The sequence below is a fragment of the Mastigoproctus giganteus genome, chromosome 4 (genome assembly GCF_048544385.1).
Source record: "Mastigoproctus giganteus isolate SK-2022 chromosome 4, ASM4854438v1, whole genome shotgun sequence".
Classification (NCBI taxonomy): Eukaryota; Metazoa; Arthropoda; class Arachnida; order Uropygi; family Thelyphonidae; genus Mastigoproctus; species Mastigoproctus giganteus.
This window is the reverse complement of record NC_143578.1, coordinates 120,249,144-120,265,584: the sequence shown is the minus strand read 5'-3', so window position 1 is coordinate 120,265,584 and position 16,441 is coordinate 120,249,144. Positions and strand designations below refer to the sequence as shown.

Genomic DNA, 16,441 nt, shown 5'->3' with positions numbered 1-16,441 from the left:
TGTTAGGGTAGCTAAGAATAGGAACAGGTGCATGTATACTTGCATATACATCAACGCTAGGAGTTTGGTAATAAATTTGATGAATTTGAGGTATTGCTCAAAACATCAAAGATAAATATAATATTAGAATATCAGAGACGTGGTGTCACACAGATATAAGGAATGCAGAACTGGAATTTGGGGAGTACAACGTCTACAGAAAGGATAGACAGGATAGGAAGGGAGGAGGGGTTATGCTATTAGTTAAGAAACACAAAATCCAAGGAAGTGAAGCCAGTCAACATCGCTGGGCAGTGCAGTGTCGAGTCACTTTGGTGTGACATAAGCATTGGGAGATCAAAATGGAGAGTAGGAGTGTGTTATGGGGCCTAATGACTCTGATGAGTATAATAAGAAACTGTGCAGGGAAATAAAGTGGGCCAGTAAATGAGAGAGTCTTATAATGGGGGATTTTAATTTCCCAGATACTGACTGGAATTTGTGGGTTGGTCACTCACACACTAGCAAAGCTTTTGTGGATTTATTGGATGACTGTTTTCTACATCAGCATGTTCGGGAGGCAATTAGAGAGAATAATACTCTTGATCTGATTATCAGTAGTGATTCTTCATGCATTAAAAATCTGCAGATAAAGGCGACTACGGTGGTCTGAGACAGTATTTAAATTCTAAACGGTGGGTCCATATGATGTTACCAACAGAAATTCAAAATGGGAGAAATTCAAAGAATTAATCTTGGAAGCTACTAGGCTTTACATACCAACTAAGAAATATTGTTCAAGGTTTAGGTCTAAACGGATGTCAGATGAACTAATGAGACATGTGGCAGAGAAGAAAAATGCGTGGGATACATATAAATTAATGGGTGACATGGAAGCCTATGATGGATATAAGCTGGTCTATAACCAAGTCACAAAGGAGATTAGGCAGGTAAAAATTATGAGAAATCTTTGGCAAAGGATGCAAAGAAAAACAGCAAAGAGTTCTTTACCTATGTAAACTCTAGAAGAAAAGGGATGAATCAGATTGATCCACTGGATACTGATGGTTCAACTGTTGATGATCCTGCTCAGGTGGCTAACAAATTAAATGAGTATTTTGCATCTACATTCACACAAGAGGAGTTATTCAGGGATGTTCTTATGTTGTTATTTTGGTTTTTAGGAGCATTAGCAACTAAGGCCATATTGCTCCGAAGATATGCGGTGGTTCCCTGACCTTTCTGCATCCTCTATATTTGGTGATCACTGGCTCGAACTGCGGTCTAATCAAGTAGCATGTGCTACGCACTGCTGCTCCTGCCCACCTGGCTACGGAGGCGCCTTATTCAGGGAGGGGTATGCCAGAGGTGAATTAAACTCTAGCAGTGAGCTACATGATTTTGTAATAACTGAGATGAAAGTGGAGGAGAAATTGTTGAAGATAAACATAATAAAGGAACCCGGGGTGGATGGGATCTATCTAATTATATTAAAGGAGGCAGCAAGGGAAGTAAGCAAATCTTTAGCCACAATTATGAGAGCTTCCTTGGGCTCAGGGGAAGTACCCATGGACTAGAGATGTGTAGATGTGCCCCCAATTAACAAAGGAGAATCAAAGGGTGACAAGTAATTATAGAACTGTTAGTTTAACTTCTGTTCCATGGAAATTAATTTAAAAATAACTAAATGCACAAGGCATAATACGTTAAGAGTTAAGAGTTTATTATCTATATAATATCAGTGTATAGATACACCATAGACAACTCTTAAGAAACTACAAAGTAGTTGTTGTAGGCATCATTTGCTCTGTTTCTCATATTGTGCTCTGCCTTCACAACGAGTTGCCATGATATTGCACTACCTCGAATATGTAACGCTTCACTAATAGAGAAGACTATTGTTACTTATTCTCGATGAGTACCACCGAGCAGTGCAGTCCGTCTGCACTGCTCAGAGAACTTCATATCTGCCTGCACAATTACCCCCAGGTCCTTTTCATTCTCTACCACTGTCAGTGTAGTACTACAGAGTTGATACATTGCTCTGGGGTTGCTGTTTCCCCATATGTAGTAATTTTCATTTGTCAATGTTAAACTTCATTTGCCACATCTCAGCCCATCTGCTCAATCTTTCCAGATCCTGTTGCAGCAGCATAGTGTCAGTAATGTCCTTGACAACCCTGCCAACCTTTGTATCGTCTGCAAACTTGGACATTAAGCTTGATATACCATCATCAGTATCATTTATAAATACAGAAAACAATAATGGACCGAACACTGAACCCTGAGAGACTCCACTAATAACATTAGTCCACGATGAGCAGTGTCTATTGATTAGCACTCTCTGTCTTCTCTCCCTCAACCACCCCTTTATCCATAGCAGTAATTTGTCTCCAGTGCCACAATGCTCCAATTTTTGCAGCAGTCTTCCATGTGCAACAGTATCAAAAGCCTTTCTAAGATCCAAGTATATAATATCAAAGTTATTCCCTGCATCCAGTTCTTTTGTGACTGCATCATAGTATCCAATCAAATTGGTCAGGCAAGACTTCCCCTTAACAAAACCATTCTGTGTCCGAGCTATAACTGAAGTCTTGTCTAGATGATCCTGCAGTGCTTCTTTAACCAGTGCCTCCATTAATTTCTCTGGAACAGAAGTTAAACTCACAGGTCTATAATTACTTGTGTCGCCCTTTGATCCTACTTTGTGAATTGCTGTCACATTTGCACATCTCCAGTCTATGGGTACCTCCCCTGAGTCCAAGGAAGCTCTCATAATTATGTCTAAGGGTTTGCTTACTTCCTTTGCTGCCTCCTTTAATATAACTGGATAGATCCCATCCACTCCAGGTGCCTTTCTTGTATTTATCTTTAACAATTTCTCCTCCACTTTACTCTCAGTTATTACAAGATTCTCTAGCTTACTGTCAGAGTTGAATACACATCTGGCATTCCCATCTCTGAATAACTCCTCATGTGTGAATGTCGATGCAAAATATTCATTTAGTTTGTTAGCTACCTGAGCAGGATCATCAACAGTTGACCCATCGATATCAAGTGGACCAATCTGATTCATCCCCTTGCTTCTAGAGTTTACATAAGTAAAGAACTCTTTGCTGTTTTTCTTTGCATCCCTTGCCAAAGATTTCTCGTAATCTGCCTTTGCCTGCCTAACCTCATTTGTAACTTGGTTACAGATCAACTTTTATCTATCATAGGCTTCTGTGTCACGTGTTAATTTATATGTATCCCATGCATTTTTCTTCTCTGTCATATGTCTCATTAGTTCATCTGACATCCATTTAGGCCTAAACCTTGAACAATATTTCTTAGTTGCTATGTAAAGCCTAGTAGCTTCCAAGATAAGTTCTTTGAATGCTTCCCATTTTGAATTTGCTGTTGGTAACATCTTCAGTTGGTCCCACTGTATAGAATTTAAATACTTTCTCAGACCATCATAGTCACCTTTACGAAAGCAGAAACCCTTCCCTTTACCCCTGATGGTAGTTACCTCTTTGAGTAAATCCCACTTCAGCACACTGTGATCACTGCCACCTAGTGGTTCCTTTATCTGCAGATTCTTAATGCATGAAGAATCAATAGTGATAATCAAATGAAGAGTATTACTCCCTCTAGTTGCCTTCCGAACATGCTGATGTAAAAAACAATCATCCAAAAAATCCACAAAAGCCTTGCTAGTGTGTGAGTGACCAACCCACAAATTTCAGTCAATATCTGGGAAATTAAAATCCCCCATTATAAGACTCTCTGATGTACTGGTCCACTCTATTTCCCTGTACAGGGAAATTATACTCATCAGAGTCATTAGGCCTATAGCACACTCCTACTCTCAATTTTGATCTCCGAATGCTCATGTCACACCAAACTAACTCGACACTGCACTGTCCAGCGATGTCGATTGGCTTCACTTCCTTGGATTTTATGTTTTTCTTAACTAATAGCATAACCCCTCCTCCCTTCCTATCCTGTCTATCCTTTCTGTAGACGTTGTACTACCCAAATTCCAGTTCTGCATTCCTTATATCTGTGTGACACCACATCTCTGATATCCCAACAATATCCACCTTTGATGCTGTGAGCTATACCTCAAATTCATCAAATTTATTTACCAAACTCCTAGCAATGGTGTACATGCAAGTATACATGCACCTGTTTCTATTCTTAGCTACCCTAACACAACCCATGTGTTTACTTGTACTGCAATGACTCCCAGCAGTCTTTGAACTATCCTGCATTTTGTTTTTCAGGCTTCTGCTCATTCCAATAGAAGCAGTGCAAGAATTATTTTCACCTCTGCCAGTGGCTACTGTTAATCTATTAGTCTTTGTATCCCCCCCCCAAGCTAGCAGTTTTCCGACCCACCTAACACTGCCTCGATAGCATCAGTAAATATTCTTGCACTCTTTCTATTTAAGTGTATCCCATCCCTGTAGAAGCAGTCTCTCCTGCTAACAAGTACCCAGGCTGAAAAAAATTCTACCCCTTGAACCTTACACAATCTTTCCAAGGGCGAATTGATCTACAAGGCTCTCGTCATATACTCCCTCCTATCGTGTCTGGGCAGAATTGCAGACACTTTCAAATTCAACCCTAATTCACAGCTTTTTTTCAATGGTGACCTGTACTTGTTAAGTAATTCTGCCGGTCTCCTACTCTTGATATCATTAGTGCAAATGTGTACAACTATATCACCTTTTGTGCCTTTAAAAGATGATATCCGCTCTACAACGTCATCAACCTCTGCTCCTGGCAGACATACCCTGGTCCTGTTCCACCCAAACTTTTTACAAAGTTTGAAGAAAATGAACATCTCTTTTCAAATGTAGATGTTCGTTTTCTTCAAACAGTGAACTCTTATGTGACTGATATGCTCCAGGAAAGTCAGTTTTTTTGTCAAAAACTAATCCTAAGAAATGGACACTATTTTTAACTGGGATGATCTGTTCTTTCAGCCTGAGTTCTGGGTCAGGATGGAGATTCCTTTTTCTGCAGAAATGTATACATGCAGTCTTTTGTACCGATATTCTATATCCATTTCTTTCTGTCCATTTTATGACTCTGTTAATGGCTACTTGTAATTGCCGTTCTATTGTCCTCATATGCTGCGCTTGATAAGAAATGCTGAAATCATCGCATAAACTGTTGTAAAGATATTGTTTGGGATTTGTTCTATTATTGTGCTGAAGTGGACTGCAAAAAGTGTGGCACTAAGTACAGATCCTTGAGGGACCCCTTCTTCTTGATAAAATATATTGGAAAGTGTATTGTTCATTCAAACTTGGAAGGTCCGATTCTTAAGGAAATTGTATATGTAGAGGTGTAGATGTTCTCTAAGGCCAAGTTGATGTGTAACCTTTTAAGTATACCATATCGCCACGTGGTGTCATATGCCTTTTGGATATCAAAATTAACCATGACTTGGTGTTTCCTGAGAAAAGCATTTCTTACTTGATTTTCCAGTTGTATAAGTACATCTAAGGTACAGCGATTTTTTCTAAAGCCAAATTGTTCTGGGTTGAGAAGCTCATTATTTTCTAGATACCATGTTAGTCTATTGTTGACCATTTTCTCTAAGATCTTGCCTAAGCAGCTAGTCAAAGCTATGGGACGGTAGTTCTGTGGGTCTGAGAGATCTTTTCCCTGTTTTGGGAAAGCTAGTATTATTGCGTGGTGACATTTGTTTGGGAAAGAATTTAAGGTATATTTTGTTGTATAGATCTAACAGGGCTAATTGGGACTGTTCATCTAATTGTTGTATCATTGCATAATGGATTTCATCAGGACCGACTGCGCTGTGTTTCACCTGTAGCAGAGTTTTGGTTCTGCTGCCGTGAGTGGCAAGTTGTATTGTTCACACTGATTGGTAGAAAAGTTTAATTTTATTTTTTCGGCCTCTTTCTTGTACGTTTTGAAAGCTGTGGGTATGCACAATTAGCAGATGTATTCGAAAAATTTTCAGCAAGCACGTTGACTATATCTAAGGTGTTTGTAACCAACTGTCCCTTCCAATTTAGCAATGGAGAGTGGTTTAATTGAGAATTGTTTGTCATCCTTCTGATCTTTTTCCAGATAAGCGTAGCTGGTGTGGAAATAGTTATAGTGGATGCAAATTTCATCCAAGCAGCTTTTTTGCTTATTTTTTGCGCTTTCCTGACCTTGGCTCTGGCTCTCTTGAATTGTATCAGATTGTCTGTTGTTGGATTTTTGCGAAAAAGGTTCCAGGCTCTATTTCTCTCTTTTTTTAGCTTCCCAGCACTCTTTGTTCCACCATAGTTTTGGATATATTCTGATGTTAGAAGATGTTTTAGGTATTATCTTTTCCGCAGCTTGAAGCATACTATCAGTAACATAGGCTACTGATGTGTGTACTGATTCTCTTTTAATAATGTTGCAGTCTAGCTTGGATAGTATCCTGAATGTTTCCCAATCTGCATCATATATTTTCCATCTGGGGTGCCTATTGGCTTGGAATGGTGTTTTTTCCATGATTTTCAAAATAATGGGGTAGTGGTCGCTGCTCAATGGAGTCTCGTGCACGCTCCATTTAGTCATAGGGAACAGTGTTGGGGAACAGATTGATAAGTCTATTGCAGAACTGCTTTTTGATGGAAGGTGGAAATATGTGTGTGTGCCGTCATTTGAAATCATTAGGTTGTTCTCGAAAATTAATTTTTCTATTTGCTTACCCTTCTGGTCTATTTTGTGATCGCCCCATAGTGGGTGATGTCCATTTAGGTCACCTAAGATGCAGAATGGAGGTGGTAGTTGAGTGATCAGCTCTTCGAAATCCTTAAATCGGAATTCTTGATTAGGGGGTAGATATATTGAGGCTATGGTAATATTGAAGCCTATTGCTAGACGGGCTGCAACTGCTTCTAATGATGTGTTCAATGGTATTGTTTGGGAAGGGACATGTCTGTTAACTAGTATTGCAACTCCTCCTCTCGCTGTTCCATTCGTTATGCGATCCTTTCTATATGTGATAAAATTTTTGATTATACTATTGTCCTGTGGTTTTAAATAGGTTTCTTGTAGGCAGATACTTAGTGGGTGGTACTGGGTGATGAGATCTATAACATCATTAGTGTTTGAGCGAAAACCTCGACAGTTCCATTGGATAATCGTATCTGTCATTTGGGGTTAGATGTTCCCTCGGATTGCTTCCTTGGGGCTGATTTATTTTTGTCTACCTTGGTTTTGTCTTTTTTTGAAAAATAGGGTCTACCCGTATCCATTTCTTCTTCAGTAAAGATTTCGAGAACTGGTTCCTCTCCTTGGTTTCTTGCATCCGTGTCCATTTGTTCTGCAATCTTTTTTCCTGTACTACCTATCTTTTCTTTGTTTGCTTTTCTTCTTACATTTTCTGAATTATCTGGTGGGAAAGATAAAGGAGTATTGATAATCTTTTCTTGTTTTTGTGATGGAGATGGTTTGTAAAACTCACGAACCCATTCTGAGATGGATTCTCCTGGGGGGATTGTAACATCCGTTTGTGTGCCACAACATTTTGAATTGGGTAGTTTAATTTCCGGAGCATTTTTGATTGTGGTAATCTGCGCATAAGAAGGTTTGTTTGCTATATTTATTGTAATTACCTTTTTAGCTTCCTGGTATGAAACTCCATTTTCTGCTTTGTATTTTTGTATCATTTTTTCCTTCTTCCAAATTTCACACTCCTTGAATATGCAGTATGATCTCCTTTACAATTTACACATTTATGGTTTCCAGCTGTGCACGTAGAAGTGGCATGTTCTTGCGAACCACAGTTTCCACATGTTAATTTTCCTCTACACACTGTCTGTGAGTGACCAAACTTCTGACAGTTGAAACAACGGAGAGGATTCGGGATGTATGGTCTTATATTGCAGTGTAGATATCCAGCTTTTACTGATCTGGGTGATTTAGGCTTGTTGAAAGTGAGTATCAGATTCCTGGTGGGGGTGATTATCCCTTCTTTTTTAATTGTAATTCTTTTAACACTGATGATTCCTTGTTCCTGAAGTTCCATTTGAATTTCCTCTTCGGGCACATTTAGAAGGTCCCATTCCGTAATGACACCTTTTGAAGTATTTAATGTATTGTGCGGGGATACTATTACTGGTATTCCTGCAAAGGTTGTCATTTGTAATAATTTTTCTGAGTGTTTAGCATTGGCCGTTTCTACCAAAATGTCACCTGATTTTAGTCTTTTAACTTGTTTTGGTGGGCCGACATAACTCTCAAGAGTCTTTTGTATGAGAAAGGGTGACAGTTGTCCTACCGCTTTCTCAGTATTTGAGTGTACAATAATATATGTTGGAGAAATTAAAACTTGAGAGTCAGTTTTTAATCTCTTTGTGGAGACAGAGTCATTTCTATCGCCTTTTCTGATTGCCTTAGAGGTGTCTCCGAAAGAACTAGATTTCTCATATCTTGGATCAGTTCTATTCGGGTCCGTTGACCCAGTGGATTCCTGGGTATTGGAGTCAGTTCGCTCCATTTCGCCCTGAAAGGGAGAGCTTTTCCCTTCCAGGTTACCGGACCCGCCACATGGAGGCAGGAGCAGTGCCGCCCTGTGACCAAGCACTAGGAGGTTAGTAATTAAGATATAACAGAAAATAAAAGGGAGAGAGAGAGAAGGTTGCTTTCCTTCTTAATCTAGTAAAGTTGCTTTCTTTACTATGGATTATTTAAATGTGTTAATAAATGCTTTAAATAAGGAAACGATTTCTACTTCAAGAAAGAGCACTAATTCAGAGCAAAAAGTCACTTGATCACAGAATCGCTTGGCACTTGGGGCCCGTAAAAACCGACAATTCCAGCTATCAGTATAATCGCAAATGCAATTAGATCGAGTTTACTACCAGTTTATAACAGATTCCGCTAGCAGAAACTCAACTGGAAGTTGTTTTTATTGTTTTATGGTAGTAACCCCTAGAAATATACTTTAGTAAAATGTGAGGTGTTAATAGTGTATCTCTGCCTTTATGCTATTGTTTATTCAGTTGCTACAGGCATTCCTTTGTTTATGTGTATCAAGCGTGCCTCCTCGTTTTGTAATTGTGCTTTATTCCCCAAAAATGAGTAAAATACTGTACTTAAAAGGTGCGAAAAGGAAGCGTCGTGGTGAAGATATTGCAGATTCAGAGAGAAAAAGGAAAGCAATATCGATTAACAGAGGCAGACTGGGTCAAAAATTCTTACCCAGGAAAATTTATAGTGGCCTCATACTATGGTTTATGGCCAAAATCACACCGGCCTCCGGCCCACCGGGGTTTCCCCTGCTAAGGCATATGGCTAGTCCGCCTCTGTCGATAGAGAAAAAATATGAAAGACCATGTGATATTGCACGTGCTACTGACCCTAAATGAGGCAACGCCGAGAATTTCAAACAATACAGAGAAAATAAAAGCAGGAACAACTCAAAGTGTAATTAAAATCTATTAGATTAAGACCCAAAGAATTGGAAGAGATGGAACGGCTGTCATCTGTTTTGGATAGAAAAATCAAACAAAAAACAAGTTTTTGCTTACGATAGAAGTAAAAGCATTAGCAATATTTTATTATGTAATAGTCGTAATAAAATTTTATTAAGACAATTTATTGTGTTTGGTAATGTTTTGGTTACAAATGCATGTTCAATCTTGGGTGGTCGGCACCTAACCCTATTTTTCCCATAGGGCCTGTTGTTTATATTGCACGATTTTGCATTGCACGAGGGTTTCTAGGAACACAACTATCGTGCTATACAAGGACTGACTGTACCTTGCTAGTTGGCTAAATGCTGATCTAGATCCGGAAGCAGAAATAAAAGCAAGAACAGGGGTTGCAAGAAATGCCTTTACAAAATACAGAACAATGCCGTGTCACAAAGCTCTAGATTTGTCAATCAGACTGAAATTCGTTAGATGCTGTGTGGTCCATACCATTATATGGAGTTGAAACTTGGATGCTGAAAACATCAAGCATGAACAAAATAGAGGCCTTTGAAATGTGGATCTACAGATGCATGCTAAAAATATCTTGATTAGACAAAATCACCAACATTGAAGTATTGAAAAGAGGAGGAAGAAAACATGAATTGTTGAGCTTAGTGAAGAGAAAGAAACCATCTATCTGGGACACATCCTTAGAAATGAGAAATATAAATTGCTTCAAGTAATAATAAAGAGGAAAATGGGAAGGAGGAATCTTTCTTGGCTGAAAAACATCTGCAATTGGACTGACAGATTAGCTGAGGATCTTTTTCATCTCGCCCAAGAGAGAAGTACAGTGTGGTGATTGGCAATCACCACGCTGTACATCAAAAGAAGAATAACAAAAACGAAACACAAAATTCAAGATAAAAAAAAAAATTACAATGTGCAGAGTATTTCTAAATTTAGGTCAGAAATTCCATTAATTCAAATATATATAATAAAAGGCAGGACTTTTATTATATATATTTTGAAAATGACTGCATGCCAGATTATGTACGTTCACAGGTCGAAGTTGGCCAACAGGCCAGAGATTGCTCATCCCTGCATTAATCCATGAAGAGCAGTGCTCAATCATAACCACTCAGTCTTCTTCCAATTAACCATCCCTTTATCCATAGCAGTAACCAGCCCTTAATGCCATTGCTCCAGTTTTTTCAGCAGTCATTTATGTGCAATAGTATCAAAAATCTTCCTGAAATCAGTATATGATATCAAAATTATATTTTGAATCCAGTCCCTCAGTTACTGCATCCTAATATCTAATCAGATTGATTAGACAAGACTGCCCCTTAACAAATCCATGCTGTTATTGCAGTATAATCACATTCCTGTTTAGATAGTTTTGCATTATTATTATTACTATTATTACCAGATGTGAGCCCATGGGGTTACTTCTTTAACTCTATATTTTCTCTGGAACAGACATTAAGCTAACAGGTCTATAATTACTCATGTCACCCTTTGATACTCTTTGTGAAATGGGGATAAATCTGTACATCGCCAGTGTGTACAGACCTTCAATGAATCCAAGGATGCACTCATAATTATGGCTAAGTTGCTTACCTCCTTTGCTGTCTTCCTTTATATAACTGGATAAATTCCACCTACCCTAGGTGCCTTTTTTATGTTTAGCTTCAACGATTTCTCTTCCACTTTCCTTTCAGTTATCACAAAATCATTTAATTCCCCATTAGAATTTGATAAACTTCTATCATCCCCTTCCTTAAAGCTCATGTGTGAATGTAGATATAAAATACCTATTCAATTTCTCAGCAACCTGAGCAAGGTGATCATTAGTTAACCCAGTGAAATCAAGTGGTACAATGTGATTCAAGCCCTTCCTTCTGATGATGTTCTTTGCATTCATTGCCAGATTTCTCACATTGTGCCTTAGCTTGCTAACTTCTCTTGTGACTTGTTTACAGACTAATTTATATGTACCATAAGTTTCTATATTCTTAGTATGCATCCCATGCATTTTTCTTCTATGCCACTTATCTCAATAGTTCATCTGACATCCATTTAGGTCTAAGCCTTGACCTAAATGAATGTCAGATGAACGCATTTCTTCATTAGTATGAAAAGCCTAATAGTCTATGATTACTTCCCAGAAATCTTCCCATTTAGAATTTGCTGTTGGTAACATCATCCGTTTATCCCACTGCATAGAATTTAAAACTGTCTGAGACCACTATAGTCACACTTAAAACAGAAAAAGCCTTTTCCTTTACAGTAGTTATGTCTTTAATTTAATTCCCCATTAGTACACTGTGATCACTGCCACCCAGTGGGTCCTTTACTTGCAGATTCTTGCATGTAGAATCACTGCTGATAACCAGATCAAGGGTATTGCTTCCCCTTGTTGTCTCTCTGACATGCTGCTGTAGAAAACAGCCATGCAATAAATCTACAAAAGTTTTGCTAGTGGTGTGAATGACCAATTCACAAATTCCAGTCAACATCTGGAAAGTTAATGGCCCACTCTATTTCTCTTATATAGCTGTTTGGTATACTCATCACAATCATCAGGTCTATAACACACTCCTACTTGCAAATTTGTTTTCCCAGTGCTTATATCACGCCAACATGACTCAACATTGCACTGTTCACTGAAATCAACTGGGTGCACTGCCTTAGATTTAATATGCTTCTTAACTTTTCAATTATCCAGCATTTTATATTACTTTTCTACTTATAAGCACTCTGGCCTCTGCTCTATTTAGGATCTTTTGTTGCATATCTGTCAGACTTTTCTTACTGTCAGACTTTCATCTACTATCAATGAAATATTGTGCTGTGGATAGTGACTGAATGGTATGGTGCATAGGTAATGTAAAACTTTTTTCCATCTGTATGTTATTTCCAACTGGAAATACCATACTGATGGAAATCAGATGTTTCATTGTATACTTTTACCACTTCATCGGTGATTGCTGTCATTGCTTCTTCAGGAAGATCAGGAAGGCCAAAAGTTTGACTTATGAACTGACTGAAAGTCAAGCCTTTGGCCTTCCCGAATTATGTAAAGTGAAGTAGCAACAACAATCAAGGTTAAGTGATAAGAATATACCATGAAATGTCTGACTCCCATCTGCATATAATTTCCAACTAAAAATAAACAGACATTCTAACATAGGTTTAAGTGTTTTACTCTTCTATTCTGCTGTAACTTTGTAATAACTGCAATGCATTATACTCTAAAACTTGTAATGCAAACAATACCTGTTTTACTTGATTTGAAATACTGTTCTGAACTTTTTTCTGGACTTCTTCAAGTTTAACCTATTGTAAAAACAGGACATTTTTAAAATTAAAAAAAAAAAAAAAAAAAATGAATAATGAAATTATATTAGAATTATAACAATAATATGATGTTCAAGGAATTAACAATAGCAATTTATCATTAACAGGCAGAGTGATGTTTAAATAGATAACAATAGTGAAGAATAACAGTTAATCTACATGTAAATGAAATTATAATATAATTAAAAGACACTTTATTCAAGTGATAAAACTATAGTTCATTAGACTTTAAAAATGAAAAAAAAAAAATCTTATGACTTTTCTCATCCTATACAACATTCAACATAGCCATATTAGTTTACTAGTGCAGACATTTTTATGTTACATCTGGTTGTTAAGGCCAGATATAGGCTATCTTTCAATGTTGCTACTATCATCAATCCTGAAGTTACATCTCTCTCTCTCTCTCTCTCTCTCTCTCTCTCTCTCTCTCTCTCTCTCTCTCTCTGAAATACTTCACAGCCTCCACATCAGGGGTGGGCAACAGCCGGCCCGCAACGATGTTGAATCCGGCCCCCTCGGTAAATGCATAAATATAGAAAATCCATACCTGACTACACTCGCCGTAAACGTTCGGCTTAATTTGGTTCAATCGGGAATCGCGGCCAGTACAACAGTAACCAAGTGATTCTACGCAGCGTCAAAGAGTTATTTCCTAATTATTATTGTAGCATCGATCGAACGAAGTTCCTTTGGGTTTGACTTCTTATTGAAAAAAATAATATTGGTGCGAGATATTTTATGTTTTATGCCTTTTCTAATTATTACAATTTTTAATTTAATATAATTTATAGCCCATAAAATGAGCCAATTAAAAAAAAAGAAGAAAAATTGATGCCGAATGCCGCATTTTCAATGATAATTGGACATTCAGATATTTTTTTTAAAAATACATTAATAATTTGGTAATTCAAGTAATATAACATTTTTTAGGTTCTGATTTTTTTTTATTAAATCGTTCAATCTATTCCGGCCCGCATCATGATGCGAAAATTTCATTCGGCCCGCATCATGATATGAAAATTTCATTCGGCCCGCTGACGAAAAAAGTTGGCCACCCCTGCTCCACATGGTTCTACTGGACACGCTGAGAAGGCTGGAAACTTTCACATGTAGCAGGCCCACCTCTCTCTCTCTCTCTCTCTCTCTCTCTCTCTCTCTCTCTCTCTCTCTCTCTCTCTCTCCCTCTCTCTCTCTCCCCCCCCCCCATCTCTATCTGTCCAACAGCTCTCCACTGCTGAAAAAAAAATCAACAAAATGGTATCTCATCAGAATGTTGCACAGTCCTGTAAAAAAACATATCAAATACGTTCTCTTTCACCAGAAGAAATAAATTTTAAAAAATACCATTTAAGCCTATTTCAAGGAGTGCAAAATTTGATTGTTGCATACTTTTTATGTGATTTCATGTACATTTCATGAAACAGTGCATAAATTTCTCTAAACTAATAAGTTTAAAAGGGTATACTGAAAAGCTTGCAGTCCCACAGAAATAACAATAATAAAATTTTGAAGGTAATCATGTTTGGTTATTTGATACTTTGTATAAACAAATCCAAAAATATAGATTCATAACTTTATTACATTTTGCTTGAGAGTACAGTGTGTTTTCTATCTTCAAATAATGGACAGATTTGAACATTATGCTTTCATAAGGTACCTACAGAAGAAGAATCCGTAACTATTTCAGGTAATGAAGGCAGCTGCCGAAAGCTCTTGTATAATGGTTTTAAGTGATTTTATTATTGTAACATACATTTTTCTTTTACTTTATTTTAATTGCAGTTTTTAAATATACTTTTATATATTTTTATAGTATATTTTATTTTATTGTAAATAAAGTTATATATGCAGTCTTGAGTCAGTGTTTAGTGGCATTAAAAATAAATTCTCTTATTAAGCCTTTCACGATCTATGGATTTCAAGTATGGGCTCTGGGGGGGGGGGGAAGAGTACATATGTACATCATACTTTTGAAAGTCTTTCTACATACAGATTGCCTTAATTTTTTTGATATGTGCTGCAATCTCTGATCTGTGTTTCATACTAAGAGCAGACGTGGTTTTAACAGATAGTAGCACAAAAATAATAACTTTGAAAATCAAACATGAACATTACACTTCTCAGCACTAGTCAGATTTTGGCTTAAAAGAATCAATATTTTCTGGAATTTAGATCCAGAAGTTGATAAAACTGAACTAAGATATACATAAATAAATGTAGAGGGTATTATTCTTTCAAAAAAAAAAAAAAAAAATGGTGCATGTGCCGAGCACGTGCGGTAGATGGTTCAATGTGAAACATCCTTCACATTTCTAGCAAAAAGATCATGCTTATGTTGAGTAGAAGGTAGAGCCTGGAACTGTCCTTAAAAAGGCCAAATTGTTTTGGATGCAACTGTTAATGTAGTCATTGGATTGAACTGGCTCACAAATCACTTTAGTATCTTTACCTATGTATTTGGAAGCCACCATCAAAGAGTCTGCCACTCTCAATCCCATTATCTTCAAAGGAGATGATATCGAGTAATACTGTGTCAGTGCGATCGTCTGAGCTCACTCGTTGCCATCATAAAAGAAGTCACACGTAACTTCTCTCTGAATTTTGAATTGTCCAAGATAAATGCTAGGAAAAGACGGTTCCTCTGCATGCTCGTCAAACAGTAAGCTCTGTGGTATGTTAGTTTCTCCTTGGGTGATTCTAAGATATTTATTGTCGCCCCACAACAATTTGCTTCGGACAATGAGACTTTCCTCGATCAGAACTGCTTCGCTTATGTCATCTTAAGCCAAATTAATTTCCATGTGACTGTCAAATCAAAGAATGACTGATCTATCGTGATTTGATACAATCAAAAGAGAGGCATGTTGCCCAAATACTGAAGCCACGCTTTAACCACTCGCCTTCTTACTAATGCAATCAAATAGTTAGTTGTGAATTCTCCTGCATTTTATATGCACGTTTTTATAATGATTTTTGTCAATTTCCCTTGGCAAGTGATGGACCATCGTGTTGACTAAAACAGGCACACTGATCACTTGGTCCAGAATGCCGTATTGTCCAAACGTGGATCTCAGGCACCTTATCTGCATGAATGGTAAGCGAGGAGAAATGAGCCTCTCTGTCACTAAATCCAACTTCGGTAAATGCAATGGAATTTCTGGATAGACAAGACCATTCGACTTAGACAGCACAGGAATAGTGTTGTCCCTAAGTGATTCTCTACAGTCATTACCCACAATGATCCCATCAACGTCAACATCGGGAAATGCAGCACATATCATCAATGGTGTGCGCGTATCTTTAGCAGCTGGTTTCTTTGTGCTGATTTTTGAACCATAGACTATCGCAAATGTAGCATACAAAACAGAAATCATTTTTCATAAATCTCCTTTCAAACTCTTGATGCGCATTCTTATGTAAATATTAGTTGGTGTAAGGAAAAGAAGCTTGATCATATACACTCATCTGCTCTGTAATTGGAGAAATGTTCCATTGTACATAATTAATACACACTTTGCGTATATCATTGTTAGATGTAGCAGTGGCATTTCTGGTTGAAGGCACTGTTAATCCAATGCTTGATTTTCTGTTTGTCTTTTAAGCAATCTCGATAGCCTTTTTCGTTCTCACAAACTAACTGTTACCTTCATCTTCATTTTCTTAGGCCTTGTTACTTT

General features: G+C 37.5%; 1 protein-coding gene across 1 annotated transcript in view; it reads right to left on the bottom strand.

The window, feature by feature from the left end:
* Kdsr (3-ketodihydrosphingosine reductase) overlaps positions 1-16,441 on the bottom strand; it is a 213,577-nt gene that overhangs the window by 112,985 nt on the left and 84,151 nt on the right. Inside the window, exon 3 of the mRNA XM_090371754.1 lies at positions 12,681-12,740. Coding sequence (XP_090227880.1) covers positions 12,681-12,740 — 60 coding nt within the window. The remainder of the gene's footprint in view (positions 1-12,680; positions 12,741-16,441) is intronic.